We start from the raw sequence: 24,379 nt of genomic DNA, 5'->3' as shown, positions 1-24,379 counted from the left end.
TTTACCACTCCACAAAAGCTAACATTAACATGAACTCAGTCTGGGATCTTAGATTGCATTAAAAATAAAAGCAAAAAATAAAAAATAAAATAAAAATTCAGATTTACGAAGGACTTTTTCCAAAATGCACACAAAACAAGGTCCACACCAGAGAGAAAAAATATTTAATATTTAACATATAAAGTACATTTTATTTACATAAATACAATTTCAAAACTTACTTGAGCTGTAAATTTTTCCACATAATCTAGCACAATTACTTCCCATACTTACCATAAGTTCATCATGTTTGATTTGTTCTGTCGGTACTCAGGCAAAATGTCTCCAGCAGGAGAAATGCTCTTTGCTCTTCTAGCTTCAGGGAATCCAGACAGACGAATCCAGATTAAAATCCAGAGGGGGAAAATTCAAACCCTGGGTTTCCTTCAGTCTTCAAAGAGTTTAAACATGGAAAAGAAAAATGTTGATAACACCAGTGTCTTTTTTTTTTCTATTACATGTCATTAACTTACGTACAATAAATGCAGCTATCCATTCTGAAAGAAAGTGGGGCCTCCTTCTTACATCCTTTCTAAGAAGCACTACATGACCTGCCCTCTCATGTTTTCTGGAAACCAACCCAGTAGATGTTACAAATGGTAAAGTCATATCTCAAATTCCAAGTATTACCAAAAAAGGTTTCTACTTTCAAGATTTCAGCAAGAGAAATGTTATGACCTCTTTAAGTCTGCGTACTTGACAAGTCATCAAGCATAGTCAGCGTTAGTCAAAAGGTCAATAACACAGAAGTTTGATTGTTCACAAAGCCGTATCTAGGGACATTAATGGAAAGTTGAGCTGAATGAAAGTGTGGTAGGAAAAAAAAGCACAGAAGCAACAGGGGTAACTTTGGTTTTTAGAGAACTGTGAAGCAAAGAATCTTTCAAGAGTTTGAGGGAGATTCACAAGATGTAGAGAAAGCCCAGAGTTGGTTCTTCAAGAGTCACCAAATATATAAATTCAAAAAAATGATCTACGATTATTCCAGTGTTTGTGCTAAACCTCTCCTGAAACAGACAACATCAGAAGAATCTTACCTGGGCTAAGAAGAAAAAGTGCAGGACTGTTGACAAGTGGACTCAATTAAAATGTGCTAATTTGAAAATCAAGGTCCCAGAGTCTGGAGGAGAAGTGAAGAGGAATATAATTGAAGTTGCTTCAGATCCAATGTTACGTTTCCAGTCTGTGATGACTTTGGGTGTCATGTCATCTGCTGGTGTCGGTCCAAAATCACCTAACAGGAAAGCCCGCTTGTTTCAAAAAGCCTTGTGAAGATGGTGATTTCATCTCCCAAAAGGAATTTACATCTGTTCACACTAAACTGAATTTTAGTTTTCCTTATTTATATGCTAAGAATATGGAAATTGGCAAACTATGCTAAATCAACACTGCCTGGCCAAAAAAAGTCTGATCTTTTGTTTATATGAAACATTTGCTGTGGCATTGTGTTGATAAGCTGCTGCCGTATCACTCTTTGTTTCCATTCATTTTTGTATTATCTTTTCACCAAAATCTTGTTTTGATGATGGGAGAGTACGACCACCTCTCAAAGCCAACATGTCCCCGGGATTCTCAATGGGATTAAGATAAATTTGGGCCCATCAGACTACATGAACTTCTTCCATTGGTCCAGAGTAATTTTATTTTGCTCCATGCAAATTTAAGCCTTTTTTCTCCAATTAGCTTCAATGTTTAATGGTTTTCTTATGGCTACACAGCTGTTGAGTCTCAGTCGAATGGATTCCCTTTGCATTGCGCGCATAGAAATGTTTTTACTTGCATTTAACAGTTTTTAACCCATTTTTTAGTAGTTTCTCCAACGTCACTAGACATTTTCTCTGCTTGGTGCCTGTGATTTCCCCTTTCTTAAACCAACATCTTTTCCACAACCACGGGATGAGTCTTTCGACATGGTTGTTTAAGAAATGAGAAGCTACTGATTGCATCGTTAGGGGTTAAATATCATGTTACCATAACAGGTAAGCGACCAGGCACTAATTATCCAATAGGAGACTCAAATGTAATTAGTTTGGCAACTTTTTTTTGGCCAGGCAGTGTAAAATTTTCTTGAATAAAAATATAAATTTGATTAATGAATGGAACTATTCCATTCTTATTGAATTAGTTTTTCAATATGGAGATAATGTATTGAAACATTCTGTTTGCAGTATTGTTTGGATATCTATCTGCTATTAGGGTGTTAGCATTCATGACCTATTAAGACTATAACAATACAGAAAAAAAGGAAAGCACCAATCTGTGTAGATCACGGTTCACCACATCATGATCACAAACGTGCAAAAATACAATGTTAGGGTTCAAACTCCACCTCTGAAATGTTAATGACATTTATATTTCTTGTGACTCTTTTGTTGGGAAAAAAGAAAAGGTAAACCAGTTCAGTTGAAACAACTACCTTAGGACATAATGAATAGTAGCATTTCAAGAAGGTGGTATAGAATGCTAAAAGTCATCTACTGAAAGACGGAGCCTTAGGAAAAATTGTGAAAACTATTGTTCAGCAATGGCACTAAATGTACAAAGAATTTTCAGAGGCTGAAGGCAAATGTGTGTTCAAAAGTATATAACAACATAGTGAACATTTGTCCATCTTTCTGTTGTCAGTAAAAATCTAGGTTTAACTGGAATAAAATTCTTGGTGACTACAATTATCACAGCGATAAAATTTTTTCTATAAAAATTTAAGATATGTAAAAAGTTACATTTGCATATAAATGCACAAAAAGCATGAATCATGCACTTTTTTAAACATTTTTAACAGAATGTTAAAATTAGAAAACAAAACAGAAATGAAACATAATGCAATAATCTGAGTTACGATTGCTCGAGTTTTTAAAAAAGGTCAATTTTAAACACCACCAGATAATTCCAAAAAGTAATTTACCCCCTCATGCATTTCTTGTTCTTCCCTTCTTGACACCTCGATTTTGAAGCTTTGATATTGGATTAACATAACCCAACAATATTTTCCCTACAATAAATGAAATTTTAATAATCTTTTTCAATTACAATTTCATTTATTATGGGAAAAAAATATTTCTAAATGACCTGGGCCTTTGTGCGACAGTTATTGGCCCCTTGTTCAATCATCAACAATCCATTATTAGAGTAAATTTCCTTTGACCCAAACACACACCCAACAATTAAGAATACTCAGATTACTTAAATTGCAAGTATTTTAAAGTGGGTAAAAAGGTCTGATACGGCAATGTAACATGTCGTAATTTAAATAAAAATTCAACAACACATAGCCAAACGACATTGGCATACATTAGTCAGGAACAGACTGCAGAGCCTTTTCTGACTGTAGGAGTTCAGTTGATCACCAACAAATACAGAAAACATGAAATAGTGGCGAGAATGTTTTTCATACGTTTACGACCGTAAGCTCAAGCACACTGACAGTGCAGCAGAATAATTATCCAAAGAACACCAGTTTAAATACCTTAAAAAACAAAACTATATTTTGGAGTGGTTTAGTCAAAGTCCGACTTATAGCTGATTCGAAATGGTGTAAGTTCAGGTCAATTCATACTCAAAAACACTATTTAGTCAAGTAATTGTCAAAATTTTGGGTGATCTGAAACGTTCCAAGTCCAACACAAAAAGCAAAACCAGAAGTAATACGTAATAGGGAAGGTTACTTTTTCACAGCACTGGACGAGAACTAAGAAGTTAGCGATTTATTGATAGAAACTGGCTCCTTTTTACTTTGATATTTTCATCACTACCTTGGAACACACACTGCCAATGAACTCTACAGGTGGCAGTTACAGGAGGTGGGACTTACACATCTTTATTGATACTTTACTTCCATGTTGGATCAGTTTATATAAAAATATATACAAGTCCAATTTACAAAAAATATTCATTTGCGTAACAGGGAACCTAGACGAACAAGAGATGAGAACAGCTGATAGTCGTCTTAGTCTGGAGGTTGTGACTTCAAAACCAAAACATGAATGTACAGAGACAAGACTATCATTGTAGATTAGCAATAAACTGAACAAAAAGTCTTGCCAAACATAAAACAACACAGTTAATTCTCCAAGCATCATTATGAAACCCCACTGACAAATTTTATAAGTTTATAATGTTGTGAACCTTTTATTTTTTCTCTACAACACATTGACTAAGAAATAGTGTTACAGGTATACAGTACATGAAGTATAAAACAGAGAAAAAAGTAAAAGATGCCTGAATACTTAAGCAAACTAAACGCAGATTAAATACAGCTCATACCAGATGGAAAAATGTAATCTTTATAATTATTAGCGAAGTGACCAAAACTACTGATAACTGTTGGGAGGATGAATGTTTCACTGCCAAGGAGCTGGAGCATCTTCACATTCTGGGCATCTGGGGAAAGCAAATAATGTTATTTAATGATAAACTTGTTTACAATAAACAGTAAAAGTTAAAATCTTAAGCAACAACAAGATCCGTCATACCAATAAGTTTAAAGATGGTTAATTCGATGCACAAAACTTTCACAGCTAGCATCTAACAATATTATTGCTCCACATCAACCAAACTATTATCAGTTGAAAGGAAAGTCAATTTGTATTCGTAAACTTTCATCAAAGTAGAACAAGGTAAAATATTTCATGCTTGTGTGTTAACAGCCTTAAAAGATGTGGAAAATTTTTTAAAAGTAGTGACATAAATATGGTACATAAGTGTTTCTACTTAGCCGTGATGTATCAAAAGCTTAGGGTTTTATTGAAAACTGTGACTAGTTTGTATTTGAATACACCATTAAGGGCCACGGATATTACACTTTTTTAGTAAAACTAAGCTGATTGTGCTGTTTCATCCAAAGCAAGTTTTCAAGACAACTCAACTGTCTTTAAACTGAGGATTTACTGCAACCCAAAGCATAAAATACACTAACTATACCATAAGTACAAACAAAGCCCATAAAAAAACATTCTCATGATAAACAATATTAGTCTCTAGTTTTTGGGGGGCTTTTTAGGAGTTATAAATCACCATCTAACATCCTTTAAATAAAACCTGAAATGCCTAATGCAGTAATTAAAATAAGAAAAAATAAACCACACGTACCTTACTGTAAACCAAAATAAGGAATCACACTATCCTAGAAATATTTTGTACGATTAAGAGCTCTTTGTGCGAACTGGCCGCTCTCATCTGTTATTTTTTCCCAGTCCGTTTGTCCAACTATAAAACCGATAGCACGCTTTCGATCTGCATCCTTCTGCTCTTCAAGATCAGCCCATCGGACCTTAAGAGAGAAGACAACCAACCAAACCCATTATGAGCATGAAATGGATTTTGATCAATTCAAATGACATTTTTCTGAAAGACAAATTCAGATGACAGCAAAAAATGTTACCCTTTTCTTTCCTGGTGCAGATGTGCGTGTGGCATAGTCATCTGGCAACTGAAGGTAGTCCTCTATGCCTGACAAGTGTTCACTGTCACGCTTCCTCTTCCCACCGCTCACCAGGCCATCCAACTTGTCTTTATCAAGAGGAAAATTATCGCTAAGGTCACTCTTGTCCATCCAGTAAAAAATGACCTAATTCTACATCTGCAATTATTTTGAGGTAAAGTGTTCAATCCAGAGCTTGGATCTACTCAGGGAATCATTGCAATTCTGTTTGTTTACTTGCAGAATTGCAAGTAAACCATTATTTTTCTGACCATTACAGAAAAGTAATGGTCAGGGATTTGAAATATAGTCATAATTGATTGTTGAACCACCTATTGCAATAATATGAGGCAGAACATACTTTCTGCATCAGTTTCTCACATAATTGTGGTCTTTTCTGCAGCATTGCTTGCATTAATTGAAGTTTATGTATTTGTTTACGCACAACTCTCTTCAGATTCCACCAAAGCTTTTACCACATTTATTACTTTCCATTTCAGCCATGCAATTGTACATCTGATTTCATATTTGAGTTTTCTGTCTGCATTTATCAGCTGGGTTGAGTCAAATTTGACTCTGGAATACTTTGGCATACAAAGGATTCTAGAGTACTAGAATCCTCAAATTCTAGTATTCAAATACTTCACTGGGTCCAAATAATCATCCATCTATCACCTTGCTTAAGATTTACTGCAGGGATCTAGAATGTTATCTGATTTTGCAATAGTGCACCTGAAGGCTGCACCTGTGGATCAGGTCATCAAGACAAAAAAGGGTCTCAACACACAGAAAGTCTTCCTGTCGTTCAAAAACAAACATTAGGCCAACATCATAGTCCAAACCAGTGGTTCTTATCCCTGACCTTCAAGCCCCCCTGTCCTGTTTGTTTGAGGTGTCTCATTACTGCTACACACCTGAATTAAATACCTCTGTGATTAACAGATCTCATCAGCTCTAGATGACTGCAGAGGAAATCATGCAATCATTTGTATCAGGTGTAATGGAACACATGTAGGATAGAGTCTGGAGGACCAGAATTGGAAACCACTGGGCTAAACCAATCAGAGATGGCGAATGGCAGGATCGCCTTCTGATTGGCCATGCCCTCATATTATTGTATGTCTCAATCGAAAGTTTAAGCCTGAGGCATGCAGAAATTGTTACCAATTCTCTGACAATGAGCCATCCATCTTCCAGGTTATCTGAATCATGGGTGGCAGATATTTAAACACCCTATCTGCCATCCATTTGCTCACTTTTGCTGCTGATTTGCTCATAAATTGCACTTTGACGCTACATTTGTGTCCCTAACCTGATTGTGCAATGAGACTGTAAGCGAACATACAATATGAAGAAACGTGTTTTTAAATCTCTCAGTCGCTCAATACATGTTCTGGCACACTGAAACAGATGAAGCTCTCTGTTTTTTTGCAGTTTGTCTCAATATTACACAGTCAGGCAATGCGTCAATTTTATATTTTCAATCCTGGCATGAACTTTAATGATCTTAAATACTTGTAAACTAAAATCTGTAGGATGATGAACATGTTTATAATGACCTAAAACACTGTTTTTCAGCAATTTCTTAAGGAGACAATACTGTTTTTTTTATGCTAAAAACAATAAACCCAATTGTACTGGCCCAGTCCAAGTAACAAAACACGCATACACATTACTTAGAAGATGGAAATGGAAATCTCTATACTACAGAGGACAATGCTTTCTTAATACAACAGAGATCTGAAATATTGAATACCTACCAAGTTTGGCCTCTGACGTGTCCATCTCCCATTTGCTTTTTGGAAGATATCCCTAAATTAAAGAAACACTGCAATCGTTAAATGTCTGGGTGATGTAGGGGTGGAAGGAGAGAGTAGGAGAAGGGGACTGGCTGAAAAGAGAGGAAAGTGGTTTATAAAAGGTTAAAGGACAAACAAGCAAAACCCGTATGACACTGCATTGGAAGATAAAACAACACAATAAATGCTATACAGATGCTGCTGGCATGCAGAAAAATATATTGTGGCTCCTAAGTGACAATATATTTTCAGCTAAATGATGATGAATTTGACAAAGTTCTCTACAAAGAACAAAAATAGTTTAAGTAAAAGTTTGGTTTGGTCTACAAAGATGGACTATCTTTACAAATAATCCCATGGCTGTGTCTTATGCTGAGGATGCAGTCTTACTGCTGTAAACAAATCCTACGAAGATTTGCACTCAAGCTACATGCTCATCAATAAATATTCAATCAATCAAGCCACAATGAGCCAAATAATACAATTTTGGCATCTAGCTATAACTGATGTATCAGTGTTTTATTATTTGAAAATGTGTTTGTCTAAAGTTTTATTCTAAGGGATTTTATTCAAATATACATATTACAGAATGACAATTCAGAATATGAATTATGGCTATGAATATTCAAATGTTTCATAAAATATGTGGCATAAATAAAATTATTACATTTGACAAACTGTTGCATCTAAAAGCTGAACTAAGCTTCTTTTGAATTCCTAAATTCTTGCTTATTTTTGCCAAATTATATTGGACTATTATGTTTTTTGTCTCCAGCTGTTTTAAAAGAACTATTCTGAACAGTGAATAAGTAAGAGTTTTCCTCTTAGATCAACATGGACTCAACCAACATATGCCATCTTTAAGCAGGAAGGAAAAATACATAAAAACTAATCTTTCTCATTTGTCACATGAAGAAACAAAAACAAACATTTTTTTTGATAAATCTTTCTTGCTTTTTAAAACAAAAAAATATAAAACAGGATGAAGCTGTGTAGCGAGTACCAACCTTTGGAATTTCACCTTTCATTTCCAAAGAGTTGTTGCTCTCTTACACGCTGGATTTTATGATTTAATCAAAACCAAAAGAAAAAGACTCAAACATTTAATTTATGACTACGTTGAACCCACTTGCAACTACTTTGTATTCTTAAATTGACCATGTTATTTCATTCTAATTAAAATAAACCCTTATTAATCATTTTAATTAATCAGGACATAATTTTGACTATTAAAGAAACTACTCAGTTGAGTGGTTATGCATGAAATGTCACAGATAATGTTTAGCGGACATTTTTAGTTCAGATAAAAAGTCAGCAGGATTCACATCTGTGAAACTCTCCAACATCAGAAAGGAAGACTTCTTGGTTGTTGGCAAATTCTAGGCTCTCTTTAACCCTTTTCCTGTTATATTCTCTTTCCTCCAAGTTGCCCAAAAGTCCATTTCTGATTCCTTGATTGGCTTTGGTTGATGTGTTCCAGGCGAAAAGGCAAGGTCCAGTGCAGGACAGGTCCTCCAAACCAAATAAGTAGAAATCTTTTAGGCGTGTTCTAGTGTTAGATATTGGTACATGCAAATAAATACGTGCCCAAGTTATTTATTTTTAATAAAGGTCCGTGAGACACTTTTTAAAAAATATTTTCCACCAACCATTTTAGAATTTATTAAGTAACTTTTCAGGTGTGCCATTTGTGCATTAATAAGTGACAAACCTCCAGAGATTTAAACCCAGAGCAGAGGAGACCACCAGCACTATCTCATTTTAAAGTGAATCAATGCTGTCTCCTGTGTCTATAAGTCAAAGAGATTGTCATAAAGTAACTTCATATATGTAGAGACCAAACTGGCTCTGAGAAACTTATGTCTGATTTCCACTGAGTGGTAGTGCCCGGGTCGGTGTGGTATGCCATTTCGTCTTTTTCCATTGAAAATGCAACCAATACAACCGACTTGTAGTGCACCATTTCTCATCACCCTTTGGTTGTAGAGCCATACAACAATGATATTGCACAGTTAGGGTGGAGCTATTGGCGTAACACCACAAAGTCTATTGAATGGAGAACAGAAAAACATTACTACTAGCAGAAGACATACTAGAGAGTCACATTTGACGTTAACACGTTTGTGTTTAACTCTACCTCCCCAGTAGGAGTCTAACTGACAGTGGAAATGCTTTCCTAAATACGCCGACGCATAAAGCAGTGTACTGAACCACATAGACCCGAGCCGAACTGATTAGTGGAAACGAGGCATAACATGGCTCAGCAGCCACTTCCTCCTTTACCTCAGCAGGTTTTCAAATGAATGTTGGAAGACTCTGATACACAGAGCCCACTTATTCTCTAATGGTTTTTAAGTACTGAAACTTTTCTTACCCCATGTCCCATTCTTAAAACCCATTTTAAATCAAGAATTGTTTATAAAGCTAAATATTAATCGGAATGATCTCTCTTGACATTTGAGTTAAACACGTTTGTCTTTAGATTATTTCTCTTAGTTGTGTGTAAATGAGAAATAGAATTGTCAAGTAACAGTGGTAAGTAAATTCTTACAAAAAATCTGATTTCCTCCTTAAAATCTTCCCAAATTTGGGAAATTTCCACACTTAAGGAGTTTTGTATGTGTAAAACCAACACTAGTTTGTTTCAACCTCTGTCGTTTACTTTTTGTGCAAATGTGATGCGATATGACGTTGCAGCAAGATCGAGCCAAAGGTATTATTGTAGCTCAGTGTGAATTACTTAGAAAGCTGATTCAGAATAAACAAAGTGACAAATGCTGAATGTCTTTTTCACAAAGCCTCATCCAGACAGTTTCTCAAAATCATTTGGTAAACCTTTTGTAAATTTGCGTAAAACAGAACCAAAACAACAAAAAAAAAAACTAATATGAGGATCACATGGTATTGACTAATTTGAAATGCAGCCCCTTCATCCCATATAATATTTGGTTCTTCCATCCCAAGAAAATGAATCTTATACAGCAGTTTATAGTGGCCAGATTTGGTTTGTTTTCAGTTTTCTGTGTGAAAAGAAGCCAAACCACCAGAAAGAGTTACAATTTTAAAATTAATTCAGACCACAGAAAATAAATTATGGTTGCAAAACACCCAGAGATGAAAAATTTACATTTTTATGTAGAGATTTCTTCATTTAGTATGTATTTATAAAACTAAGAAACTTCTTATTCTTTGAGTACACAAAATAAAATGTGTAAATTAATAAAGATTACATTGACTTAGAAAAGGTACGAGACGGTAGTCAACCCCAATGGAAATAAAAAGTGTTCAAAGGTAAAGGGACATATGAATTACATAATTGCATTGAGTAATTTATACCACCTGTGGAGGAAAAGGTAAGTAAAAGTGTAAAAAGAAGAAAAAAAAAAGATATGCCACTAGTTCTTTTGGTTAAAAGTCACACTAACTACAGTCTAAAATAAGCTGCACAAAATGCCAGATTCAACCTCTAAGAAAATAGGTTAAGAGGCCAAAAGACTTTTTAGCAAAGAACATAAAAAGGCTCCATCTTAACTGATATAGTTCCCCAAATTACACTGCAAAAATAGTGCCAATTACTATTTGTAAGAATTTTTTTATATTTTATGTCTATGCAGTGAGCGTTTAAAAAACAAATTCTTTGTTTGCGCACACAATCTAAATCAAAACAATTAAAGCAGATTCTGCCATCGGTTCAAAACACTGAAAGACGTGACAACTAAGAACTAAATGCTTATGTGCATCACGATTCTGGTCAGGTGCCTCTAACAAAGCATCACATTACCAAGTTCATCAGTGAACGCACAGTGTTTTGTGATTCAATTTTACAGCTTTAGCCCATCACTGTTCTAAATGTTAAATTTATTACGGCCATTTTTAAGATTTGAGAGCAAAAAGAAAACACCACAAAAAAGGCCATTTTCTTATTACACAAAGCCTTAAACATTCTTAGAAAGCGTCACATTCTGAACTTTTATCTCCTCGATGAATAATATTATATATGAAAAAGAAAACATGGCCATCTAATATTTTATATTCTCCAATCAGTGGTAGAAAGGCAGGAATTTGCGGAAGCATAATGACTGAAAAACAAACGATCTGAGGTTTGAAGAGTGCAACAAGCTATAGAGGCTGAGCAATAGAGCTTTGTACTCTGCCAAGTTAATTTACCCCTCAGAAGAGCACAACAACAGGTTTCTATTGTCTAAAAGCTGCAGATCTAGCATAATGTTCAGAAGTTCTTATATATCTTTGTTTCCAACAACTCTACTGTGTTCTGAAAGAGATCACAGTAAGGGGATTTTATGGACAAACAAAAGTCATAAAACTCATTGAATATCACATGTAAAGATTTAGGAAAAAAAAAAAAGAGTCAAATATTTCAACTGGTGCACAATAAATTCTTAAATTTCACAACTGAAGGCAAAACAGGTACTAATTAAAAAAAAAATTTAATAAACAATTCTTAAAATGTATAGTTAGTCTCGTATAACAGGGAAAAGAGATTACATATTCTCTTACAAGATATACAGACTCCAAAAAATATTTAAAGAACTTTTTTTTGTGTGTGGCAAACTGAGACTGAGATTAGTCAACCAGTATTTGTATAACACAGGGACCTACATGTCCCTTAAATAGATTTATTTCATAAGGTGAAGGACAGTTTTAAGTGACTATTTTAACTGTCCAGAGTTTTAATCATAACTGTGTTCAAAATCCACAGGAAGTGTTTGTTTCCCAAAAATTATCAGAAATTATCTGACTTTTTTTTTTTTTTTTTTTTTGCTTTGATTATTTAACCCCAAAGAAATCTGACCATACAGGTTTGTATTTGCAGTAAAAAAGCTAAATTGTGAGAATGTTTTTTCCACTGAGGATGACATCTCTATGTAGAAACATAAAAATATCACTAAAAAAGGCAAGACTTTTTTTCCTTCAAGCCTGGTTTGCAGTTTGTTTCGAGTACTGGCTCTGAAATTTCTGTATTCAGGCTGCTCAGGTGAAGTTATAACATTATGCTAGGAATTTAAGAATTCACATTACAGAGCTCTTTAACCTTCCAGAATAGTTCTGAATAAGTTTGGCTAAAAATTATTAAAAAATAAACTTTGCAAAATAGTATATTTTTAAATCCAGGTATAAGCAATTTCTAAGAAGTCTTACTTGAACAATTGCTATGAATTTCCACAACGAAATGGGGAAAAAAAAGTATTAGGAAAATGGTTTTAGATTTTTTTATCCACCCTTGTTTGTTTTTTTCTTTATTTTAAAACCTAATAGAAATAAAATAGTGGTTCTTCAAAAATAAAATTTCTTTTACTATATGCTTGTCAAAATATCTAAATACCTATTAAATATCTAAAATGTCATATTTCACAACGAATGCCATATTTGCATAAAGTTTTATTTAGATGGACTGAGGTCAAAATTATTCTTGCTTATAAAGATTGGTCACCCCGATCTATATTATTTAAAATTAAATGTGTTTTAAGCGTCTCAGTCTACAAAACCTTCATAATCTATAGTTACTTCACTTAGAGATCTCGGCAGAGAAACTAAGCAATTAAACAATGAAGCATTTAAGCTGCTATAGTACAAAGCTAGTCACCACATTTCATGGTTTAAATGATCGTGATGTTTTATACACACACAAAAACAGTATTTATGCATAGATTGTACTATATCTTATATTGTAAAGAGATAATGCTAAGACATTTTAGTAGTATGTTTTTCAAATCTTGTGTTATACCATCAATTTTCATTGGTTTAGTTTTATGTTTTAATGTGACATACTGGAATTTTACATTAAGGGGAAAATATATTTGATGCTAATTGTGTTTAAATATTATTATAAAGTTAGAAACATTAAAATACTAAAAAAACTACAAAACTAAAACTACAGTGCTTTAGGGATTTCATCCATTTTTGTTTGGTCACACAAAAAATTTACTCAATGAATGATTTACTTCTTTTTGATTTAGGGCTAACACTACAGATCAATCTGGAAACAATTAATCCTGCATATGTTTTGTTCAATAGAAGCAGACATGGAAATATGTGGCTAAGAGGTGGAGCTTTTTTGTCCTACCAGATCGCTCTCTTCTTCCTCCTCCCTCTTGGTTTCTTGGGGAACGTCTTCAGGGTTGAAGTCCTCCATTTCAACCTAGAAATTCAAGCAAATCAAAGTTTAGCTCAGACAGGCACAGACAAAAAGAGTTTCTACTTCCAGCAGTAAAATTCTAAAACAAATTTACCTCCTCAATGGCAGCATCTTGAAGCAAGGATCGCACGTCTAGGCGCACCATATGACGAGGAGATGACTCCCAGTTGCTGGATATCTGCATATTAAAAAATCCATTAAAAATAATTGTGCAGTCAAAGATATGAGAAAGTTACCTTAAGTATCTTAGTATTTGAGATCAAAAAAGTTTTTTTTTTTTTTTTTATACCTTTGTTATATCCTTAAGCTTGCGCCCATGGACATTCCTCTTTGCACATGTTTGAGTGTCAGCCGTGATTTCAGCTACATACACCTAGAAATGGAAGAGATTTTTTTCAGTAGGGACCAAATTGAACACCTATAATTTAATTTTTTAAATCTAATTTATTAGGTTTATTTGATAGGTAGACACACATTATTGTAGATAAACTGAACAAAACAGCAGTCCCATGCTTGTATCGTCTTGCTTATAGAGTATGCTAATCTGTAGCATGTGTCTCTAAAAAGAAAATGTACTAATTGAAACAACTCACCTCAAAGCCTTTTGTTTTGGCGGCGCTCCAGAATTGCTCAAAATGTTTCACTCGGTCATTAATGGTATCCAGAATAATAAAAGGGAAGAAACCATCATCAAGAGTTTTCTTAAATGTTTTCAGCATGCTGCTCCTGTAGGTATCCTCCATCTCAGGTTCATATTCATATTCAAGAACCTGAAAGACAGTTGTTGAGCATCTCATAATTTACACTAAATTAAAACAAATCTGATCACATCAGACAGTTTGATTGATGTCATGTGCACCAGACCAACCTTGGTTTTGACTCTCTTCCCAGTGTCTGGGTCTTTCTCAACTTTCTCCACCTCTGTCATGAAGTAGTCATCCAGAACGAGAACTCTTGGAGGTGCGCCACCACACTCAACTTCCTTGTCCTAAATACATTCAGAAAAATTTGTTTGTAAACAAAATAAAACATTTTATGTAATCTTTTGTTTTCTCTAAATACAAGTCAATGTTAAAGGCTTATCTCAATTAATGAAAATATTGATGATCAAATATAACAGAAATAAACACTTGAAATATGTGTATTTAATCTTTAAAACATGCAACTTTCACTTTAGAACTGATTTATTGAAATAAACTGATATTTCTAAATTACTGAGATAAACATTTTTAATACATTTAGGGTAAAAACCAAACAAACAAAAAAACGGAATCACGTACCCGTATAAGCTTTGCAACGTGGCTTTTTCCACTTCCTGGGAGGCCCCTCATTATTATAACAATCTGTTAAAATACAGTTTTCTTAAGTCCTTGCTCATATATGTTAATGTTACATGAATGAATATTGCAGGAATTAATTAATACCCTCTCAGGTCGAGATAATCTGCCAGGCGCTTTGAGGATGTCATCAATATTTTTAATTTCAGGCTTCTTCTCGACTCGTGGAGGTGGCGGTGTTGGTGGAGGAGGCAGTGGAGCAGTAGGATGTGGTCCTCGGTCCTCTGGATAACCTCCTCTTCTTTCCACTGAATGACAATATTTCCATTTCAACAAATTAAAAAATGTCATTAATAATTGAAAATTTACTTGGTTTTATTAGGCCCAAGTATTTGTAGCATTTTAAAGAAATTGTTTAACCTTCAGAGACACATTTATTACTCCCCAAAAACTGTTCAAACTAAAATTGTAAATACATACATGTTTTAATAATGCATGAAAACTCTGGATAAGGAATGCTAATTAACATATGCATGCAACGTACAGTAAGGCGAGCTGTAACGTTCAGGCCCAATGCGGTCAGGTCCGGAGCGCTCATACAGAGGTCTGTCATAGCCAGGCCTTCCATAAAAGTCGTCTGGGTCACGACTGCCACTTCGCTCCTTATCTCTTTCCCTGAATGCCGCTCGAGGAGGTAGTGGAGACCTGCACATAAAATTACCATTTTTAAATTTTTTATTATATCCTTCTTATTTCAAACCATCAGAGTCAAGACAAATCAAGACATCTGACACAATTTGATAGTACCTTTCTTCAACCAAGGAATATGTGCTTGAATAAAAAACAGAAAAATAATACCACTTAAGAAGAGAAGCTGGAATTTTTTTAAAACAAAGAATAAGGTTAAATATTCAGCAACAAAGGCCATACCTCTCATCTCTTTCCCGTGAATGATAACGCTCCCTCTCATATCTGTCTCTTTCATATTCAGGAGGCATATCTCGGTACAACTCCCTCTCTCTGCTGTACTCCCGGCGATCCAAATAGGGGTCTGATCGCCGGTCATAATATGGATCTCGGCTATAGGAATCTCTGAGACCGAGTGGTTCTAGGAATTTAGTTTAAAGAAAACACCAATTAATAAATTAAATATATTAATATATTAGAATATTATTGCAATGTGAACCTTACCTTTATCATAGAGGCGATCTGATGGGACTGGGTCAGGTCTTAGTACTATTCTCTCACCATATGGAATCCGCTCTACAGTTGCCCCGAACTCTGAAAAAGGACAATCAGCACTTTTCGTAACACCAAGATCACTGATTTAACACCTATTATGTCTCTAAATGTTAACCATGGTATTTGTTTTTCTGGACATACCATGCCCATGTCCATAATCGACCGTTTTAGAAATTATTGGTGGTTTGGCTGAAGCAGACAGTGACGACTGGTAATCTACAGCAACAGTAGGTTTACTTTCCCAGGATGCTGATTCAGGAGCAGCTGACTGAACAGCAGCACTCATACCCTGGTGAGAAAAGATACCATTATTTTCAAAGCTCTTACATCATATGGTAAAGTAGAAAAACTAAAGGGAATTTAGTTTCTTTCCTTTATTGAATTTCTCATACAACCAGAAGTGTTTTTGAATAATAAGATAGCTCTCAATTACCTTTAAAACATTCCTAACATCTGCTGGGATCTCCAATCCAAGGAGACCTGCAGGTAGCTCTGGCAGAAGGTCACTGGATGCAGGTTGTGGTTTATCAGTACTAGGGGTCTTTCCCTCTTGCAACTCCCTTTAGAAAAATAAGCCAAGTTAATAGTTTCCACCTCAGCATGAGGGATTCTGGTGCGTTTCTGTAATGCTGTCATCCTCAAGCCAATTCAGGACCACAATTGCAACATTTGTTATATTGTCAGTCTGCTTTCATTCTGCTCTTGAACCAAACTCTTTGAAAAACCACTGAGGACAAAATTCCTGAAGAGTTACAGTCCACTTCCTGTGGCCCAGAGACTGTGGAGAAGTATCTGGGCCACAGATAAGAGGACAGGAAGAGGACTTTGCATTCAAATATGTATTCAAACCAGAGAGCTAGGTTTTTAGCCAGACCAGAGTTAGCTTTGTTTAGGCTGGATTTTAATTCTGGGCCAGCAGTCACTCATCATTACAACATGGTCCAACAAATAAAATTAAATAGAAAACAATAAATTACCTTATTTGCTTAAGTTCTTGAGCAGCTTTCAGGATAATCTCATGCTGCCTTTGAGAAAGGGCAAGCACATTTGCCCCGCTTGTTCCTTGGGTTGCTGCTTCAACTGAGCTTCCAGGTAAGTCTGTTGCAGATCCACCAAGTGGTGGCTCTTCCTTACGCTCCTCATACTGAGGTCTAAGGTCACCATAATCGGGATATGTCCTTACTGGTAATGGAGAATGCCTAGAAGGTCTATCCCAGTCAGAAGCCCGTAGGTGTGGCGGTTCATCCAGTCTGTATGGGGGCTCATCCCTATAGTCATGAATTCGTAGTTCTCCCCTTGCCCTATTGCTTTCATCATAAGGATACGATCGACGTCTTTCCGTTTCTGGATCCCAGCGTTCCTCTCTGAGGTGTGGTGGGGGCGGCATGCGGGAAGGATACTCTCTTTCAGGAAGAGGACGATCTCTGTCCCAGTCCCCCTCACAGAACTTGGCTTCGTGGCGATAGTCTTCAGGTGGAAACTCTGTAGCTGGAGGCCGGCGATACTCATTCTCACCTCGATCATAATCCATAGCTTGGTCCTCCTTATATACTTCTTCATATCCCTCACGATGTGGACCTGGGCGCCACATTCCCCTCGCAATTCCTCGACCCATAGGTCGTCTTCTCATTCCTCCCCTGTCAATTATTTCATGTGGAGTCATTGGAGGTCCTCGTGGAGGATACCATTCAGAATCTTCTTCTGCTCCTTCATACAAAGGCTCCTCTAAGCGATCCATAATTTCATGGGGAGGAGGTGGAATTCGTCGCCTGCCTCTTCCAACATCAGGATGCCCTGAATGGCCATATGGGTCATGCTCGTGGTACATTGGGCGCATTGATTGATCCACGTTGGTATCATCCAAATCCATTTCATGACCTACAGGCTCATGACCCATTTCACCGTGAATAGGGTGAAGTGGACCTCCTCGGCCTCGAGGCATGAAACCAGGGTGCCCACGTGGAGGACGACCTCGACCCGGTGGAAATGGGGGTCTCATGCCTCTCATTTGAGGTCTCCATTCTTCCCAGTAGGGTTCTCCTTCCTCAGAACACTCTGCAGACTCAGCCTCTGCCCAGTGCATATCATCTAGGTCTCCTCTAGCAACTGCTGGACCCCCTATTCCCATGTGTGGCCCTCCTCTACTAAAGGGTGGTCCACCTCTCACCATTGGTGGGCCTCCTCTACTCATGGGTGGACCTCCTCTACCCATAGGCGGACCTCCTCTGCCCATGGGTGGTCCTCCTCGACCCATGGGCGGACCTCCTCTCCCCATGGGTGGACCTCCTCTCCCCATGGGTGGAGCTCCTCTACCCATGGGCGGACCCCCTCTGCCCATGGGTGATCCTCCTCTGCCCATGGGAGGAAATCCTCTGCCCATGGGTGGTACACCTCTTCCCATGGGAGGAAATCCTCTTCCCATGGGTGGTCTTCCTCGTCCCATTGGGGGCCCTCCTCTTATTGGGGGTCTACCTCGCCCCATATATGGTCCCACTGGCTCATCATAATACTCTTCCTCTTCAAAGTAATGTTCTTCTGGGACCCATGTGTCTTCAGGACGCACCTCTGATTCATCCTCACCAAACTCCTGATATGAAGGATCTTGCCAGTAGTCTTGTTGCTCTTCAGGTATTCCTCTATCGCCCTCTGGTGGCACATAGTCATAAGGCGTTCCGCTCACCCCCTCCTCAGTTTGTGCAATATTATGTTCTCTGAACTGCCCAGGGCCCAATTCTCCACGGCCAAGTCCACGCAGTGGAGGCTGACCACGTCCCCTGCCAGGAGGTAGATTCGGAAGTTCTGGTTTTGGTGCCAACTGGTCTGAACTTTGTAGTTCTGGTTGGATTTCCGCAGTAATTTTAATTGATTTTTTGTTGTCTGTCATTGGTTCATTGTCCTTTTGGGAATTTTGTGGAGGTGGTGGAAGTTGAGATATCGAATCAGAGTCTTTCGTTGATGTCGTAGGTTTGTCTTTATTGCTATCATCAGAGATACTTTTGTTTTTTGCTTCCTCAGACTCTTTCTTACTTTTTAATGTCTGGGGAATAGGGTCATTTTGAATGAAAAAACCATCTGCTCCAAGCAAATTATCATCTGTCAAGTCATCAGTTGTTGATTTTTTTGGTACAGTTTCATTTTTGTTAGACAGTGGTTGAGCAGTTGTTTTTGGCAAAGTTGTTGAATCTGAACTGGCAGGATTTTGAATGTCAGTCTCCAATTTAGGTTCAGGACCTTGTTGCTGTTTTAACTGAGGGGCTGAAGGAGATTCAAATCGTGGTGGAGGGCAAAGGGATCTTGAGGAATCCAATCTAGATTGCTGTCCAAAATTAGGCTGGTCATGTCTGGGTGGATTATCAAAACGGTGGCGTGGCTGGTCGAACCTCGGAGGACCATCAAAGCGCTGCCGTGGTTGGTCAAACCTTTGGGGACCATCAAAGCGTTGCCGTGGTTGGTCAAACCTTTGGGGACCATCAAAGCGTTGACGTGGTTGGTCAAACCCTTGAGGACCATCAAAGCGCGGACCTTGCTGGTCGAATCTTGGGGGGCCATCAAAACGGTGCCGTGGTTGTTCAAACCTGGATGGGCCGTCAAAGCGCTGAAGTGGTTGGTCAAACCTTGTTGGACCATCAAAATGCTGCCGTGGTTGATCAAATGTTGGGCCTTCAAATCTTTGACGTGGTGGGTTGAACCTTGGAGGACCATCACAACGCTGCTGTGATTGGTCGAACATAGGGGGCCCATCAAAGCCTTGTGGTGGTTGGTCAAATCTGCTGGGCCTGCCATCATCAAGAAAACTAAATTAATGTTGCTCAACAACAAATATTCATAATTATAAATGGCTAATGAAAAATAGAAAAAAATATTTGCAAATTGCTGTTAAATGTCAGTCCCACATCAATATATAAATACCAGTAAAAAACAAAGATGACAAACCGTGGTTCTCTTATGCTGTTGAAACTTGATGTTTGCATCGTCAAAGGACTAGGGGATATCACTCCAACCCCACCAGGAAGACTTCCTTGTACATGAGGCCTGTCAGCTGATTCTGAATGTGCCACAAAGGTAGGAGGTTGTTGGCCTGGAGTTGTAGCACCTGAAGCACTTGCTGCTGTGGCACCAGCAGCACCTGGAGCAGTGGCAATAGCACCAACCACAGTGGGTTGGACACCAGGGTTCACTACTTGCTGCTGCAATGGCATATCTTGCCCAGGGTATTGGCCAAGCTGTCCAGTCATAGCACCATACTGGCCTGAGGCAAATGGCACCATAGCAGTAATAGTGGTCACTCTCTCTTGAAGATGAGCATTGGTAGCATTCATCTGCTCTTGCCACTGCTTCCATTGGAGCTCATAGTCCTGCAACTGGTCTTTGTGAGGATAAGATTGAAACTGTTCATGCCACAAAGCAAAAGAGCTATTCCAGTTTTGGAATAAAGGTATGAACTGCTGGTGCTGCATTTCATAGTGCCTCAGCTGCAGTTCTGCAGACATCGTCTGTAATATAAACAAACATAATGTGATTGATTTTAAGCACTATTTACTAATAAACAAAGAAACAGAGAAAACGTAAGCTGACGTTATGTTGGGCTTTTACCAACCTGCAGGTTTGGAGGCTGCTGAATCAGTCGCTGATACTGTTCAAGAATCTGCTGAAGTTTTTCATGTTGCTGCATGAGAGCTTGGTATTGCAAGCTAACTCTCTGCTGTTGCACCTGCTGCCATTGTGCTGCTGCAGCCTGCAATTGCTGAAGACGAGCAGCTTCCTCTGGGTCTTTTGGAGCATCAGGCTTCAAACAAAATCAAGCAAAGATTAGGGGTAATCATATATTGCACACACATACACACACACACAATATATATATATTATATTATATTATGCAATATATGCATAAGCATATTGTTTTATATCCAACACACGTGTGATCTATTTGTAGAACCACAGAGTCCAATTTGCAATGAAAATAAACATTTTAAAGTTAAGTCAAGGCACTAACGAAATCATCTACTAAAAGCAGCTAACAAAACATATCTTAAACATTGCTAAAGCTTGTTAAGAACTAGACTGGAAAATGCATTGCTCATGGGTGGAGACCTAAAATATCACAAACATAAGTTGGAAGACAAATTAAAAGACTTGGATTGTGTTAAAAAGTAGGGTTGGGTATATTTGCAGTGCAGTTGGTTGCATAACCTCAATAGGCTCAGTGTCTTGTATTTGACACTGTTTAGGTATTTGACATTAGTGGTATCAAAGTCACCATTGAAGATACCTGGGCATGTCATATTTAGGAGCGAGGCAACAATGCACACTTGAAAAGCTTAGGATATCCTATTTAAAGATTTTCTAATGCCTATTTGAAAAATGCTTCCCATCTTTTAAAATGGTCAAAGAAGCATTGATAAATTTTCACCTCAACAAGTAGGTTCAAAACTGTGTAAAAAATGTGTCTCTGGTAATGTCAATTTATGTGAAAATTTTGCAACTCAACCCTACTCCGAATATGGCAAGCATCATGAGAAGGGAGGCAAAATATGCATGGGCATGAAAATGATGGGGAAGATGGACAGTAAGACTTACTGTGTCTGTCAAATTAGGTGAGTTTCCTACATTTGCACTCTGTAGAATTATGCAAACAAATAAACACATAAATTTAGACTGTGAGGCACTTACATTCTCCTGAAAAACATATCTTGATATGTTAAAGGCAAATGTGAAAAACCTATTTCAAAACTCATCAAAACCATATTAACTGCTTAATAATAAATGCAAGAATAAAGGTCCTGTGAATTGGTGCAGAGGTAAGATAAATTAAACAGTCTACAGTTATTTTATTTGAGTGAAAATCATTTTATAAATCTTTCTTTATTCTTTGAGAACAAAGAAATGTTAGGCTCACAGAGCTTAAACAGTACACCAGAGAATTTTATTGCATGTACATCACATTATACTACATTAGACTAAAAGTGAAAGAAGAAAAACTGTACAACAAATTAGCAGTATTAACTGCATCACCTTAAACAACTTCTTTAATAAGAACTTAACAAAAAATCATTTTGTGAAACAGATCATTTATGAATATCAATACAAGTGTAGGAAAACTTACCTTTACGTCTACAGGAGGTGGGGGTGGCACAGGTGGCTCTTCTCTTGGTGGCGGTGGCGGGGGTGTGCCTTTTGGTGGTTCAGAGGGAGGAGGAGGAGGCATTGCCTGACTGGGTGGCTGCGGCTTTAGAAAGGCATTGCCCGCTGTCTGATTTTGCTGGGCTTTCTCCTGCCTCAGTTTCTGTAAATTCTGAAGATGCTGTTTGTACCACACATTCTGTTGATCCTGATAGAAACAAGAGCATCACAAAATAAAGTAGGTGAGGGTTATGCTTTTTCTTCATTCTTATGTTATTGCTTTCAGAGTTTCGATGTCTTACTGATAAGAAAATGTTTCACATTTTATGGCAGATGCTTTGGGACATTTTAAACACAAAAAATAATGAAATCAATTATGGGTAAAACTGCTTTTGCTTTCACACTCTACACCCTTGAATTCAACTTGAACAAAAATAATTTTACTTACAAAATGCTTCATTGTTAAGGTTATCCACCAGGGAACGTGTACAATAACATCAACAGTAGCTACAGGTCAATGATATTTACTTTGCTATGATTAAAACACATGCCTATTTTTCAAAAACAGCCAATAAAAGTAAGAAATAAAATAAGGACAACCAAATAGACAAATTATTAGCAATTTGTTTACTAAACTTAATTTAAATAAAATGTACATTCTATTAATTACTTTAGGTTTCAAACATGTAAACAGACAGAACAGACTGCACCAAAGTTGTAGTTTCTATTTATTATTTTAACTGGTAAGAAACAAATAAAAGACAAGGAGAAGCATTCATTAAACAAACTTTAACTTGGTAAAGAATTTTAGAAAACTTTACTCGACTCTTAATGGAATTTTTTACTTGTACCACTCAGAACATTAAGATCATCAGACTCAAACCTATTAACTATTCCGAGTCAGAAGTAAACACGGAGAAGCAGCCTTTAGTTTTTATGCTCCAACACTATGGAATAAACTTCCTGCTCATTGTAAGTCTGCGCCTACCTTGAGTTCATTTAAAACAAGGTTAAAAACCTTCTTATTTGAAGTTGTCTATTCTTAAATTTTTAATCCCACTCATTTACTATAATTACAATTTTAATGTTTACTTTGTCTATACATTTTCTTTATTTTATTTAATTTATTTATTTTTTCTTCTAACAGTATGTATTCCTTATTTTTCTTGTACAAGCACTTTGAGTTGTCTTTGGCTGAAAGGTGCTACATAAATAAAGTTGCCTTGCCTTGCCTTGTAATTAAAGTAATTACAAGAAATAAATAACTTCAGTTATTTATTTCTGTACACGTCAAGCCTTATAATTGCAAATAGCAAAGGCACATGACAAAATTGCATCTTTGTCTTCAGCACAATCTTTGTCACTTACACTTTTCTTTGGACCAACATTAAAATATTTACCTAGCTGATTTTTGTGCAATTGCATACACATTCAATAAAACAGTGTTTAAAACAAACAAAAAAAAAACAATATTTAAGTCATTACCTGTAAAGGTATGGGTTTGTTATCATTCGTGCTGGTCGGGTTTGTGTTGCTGGCCACTGGAGCACCGATGTTTTCCTGCGACTTGGGTGGCTGGGATTCTGGAGGTGGAGGAATCGGTTTGGACTCCGCTGGTTGCTGCTGCGGTGGAGGCTGCGGCTGCTGGCCCTGACTGGGTGGCAGGGGTCCCCTCGGTGTCTGAACCGGAGTCTTTTCCTGCATAACGTACGACTGACTGCTTTCAGCCCCCTCCGCCTGACCCGGTCCATCTGAATGCCACGGCGGGGCCGCGTTAAACCCACCCGAGAGTCCACCTCCAAACCCAGCGCCGCTGTTACCGTGGTGTAACACGGACTGTAGCTGTTTCTGGTGCAACATCTGGAGCTGCTGCATCTGCTGTCGGTGCTGCTCCTGAAGGCTGGAGAACAGCGAGCCGCCAGAGGAGGCCTCGTAGCCGCCGAAACCACCAGGAGCCTGACCTGTTCCGATTGGAGGCTTTCGAGGGCCAGGTCCTCCGAAGCTTTGCGGCGGAGGAGCCCCGTAATTTCCCCAAGAAGGAAACATTTTATAAAACAAAGCCACGGAAGGCCAACGTGATTACACACACAGAAGGCCCTGGAGTGGCTAACAAAGCTAGCAGCTAGCGTCGACTTCTGCTCTTCAGAAGAAAATAGCTACATGGTCAATTTATTTTATGATCTTTTGATCAACGATACAGTTAATTAGATTAAAAAACAAAATGAATCGTTATCGCTTGCAAGACTAGTTAAACAATTTAGAAATTTCACACACAAAAATATATTTGATACGTTTACACGCTTTGTGTCGTTGAATGGTCGACTAT

At 37.3% G+C, this 24,379-nt stretch overlaps 1 protein-coding gene across 3 annotated transcripts; it reads right to left on the bottom strand.

The window, feature by feature from the left end:
• Window positions 1–147: 147 nt before the first annotated feature.
• ylpm1 (YLP motif containing 1) lies at window positions 148–24,379 on the bottom strand. 3 transcript variants are annotated; one of them, XM_055020011.1, is made up of 23 exons: window positions 23,539–24,379; window positions 22,037–22,261; window positions 21,511–21,549; window positions 20,531–20,719; window positions 19,867–20,426; window positions 16,911–19,709; window positions 16,367–16,493; window positions 16,075–16,222; window positions 15,883–15,972; window positions 15,622–15,799; window positions 15,499–15,522; window positions 15,236–15,396; window positions 14,839–14,999; window positions 14,695–14,757; window positions 14,283–14,402; window positions 14,008–14,184; window positions 13,704–13,787; window positions 13,509–13,592; window positions 13,343–13,417; window positions 7,219–7,270; window positions 5,420–5,547; window positions 5,128–5,308; window positions 148–4,419 (listed from the first exon to the last, which is right to left on the bottom strand). In XM_055020011.1, the coding sequence occupies exons 1-22, from the start codon at window positions 24,097–24,099 to the stop codon at window positions 5,162–5,164; spliced, it is 6,192 nt and encodes a 2,063-aa protein (XP_054875986.1). In that variant the 5' UTR covers window positions 24,100–24,379; the 3' UTR covers window positions 148–4,419; window positions 5,128–5,161. The 3 variants fall into 3 exon arrangements, with proteins under 3 accessions (XP_054875986.1, XP_054875987.1, XP_054875988.1); XM_055020012.1 differs by lacking the exon at window positions 15,499–15,522; XM_055020013.1 differs by lacking the exon at window positions 21,511–21,549.

Source organism: Poeciliopsis prolifica, unplaced genomic scaffold, assembly GCF_027474105.1.
Source record: "Poeciliopsis prolifica strain line A6 unplaced genomic scaffold, Auburn_PproV2 SCAFFOLD065, whole genome shotgun sequence".
NCBI lineage: Eukaryota > Metazoa > Chordata > Actinopteri > Cyprinodontiformes > Poeciliidae > Poeciliopsis > Poeciliopsis prolifica.
Note: the sequence above shows the minus strand (reverse complement) of the source record. Positions and strands in the feature narration are given on the sequence as shown.

Bases quoted from the DNA above. Each gene is read 5' to 3' on its own strand.
- ylpm1 (XM_055020011.1), bottom strand. From the start codon at position 24,099: ATGTTTCCTTCTTGGGGAAATTACGGGGCTCCTCCGCCGCAAAGCTTC. The intron at 21,550-22,036 runs GTAAGTTTTCCT...ATAATTCTACAG, and splicing joins CACCTCCTGTAGACGTAAAG to AGTGCAAATGTAGGAAACTC. The intron at 7,271-13,342 runs GTAGGACAAAAA...TCTTTAATTTAG, and splicing joins AGGAAGAAGAGAGCGATCTG to GGATATCTTCCAAAAAGCAA.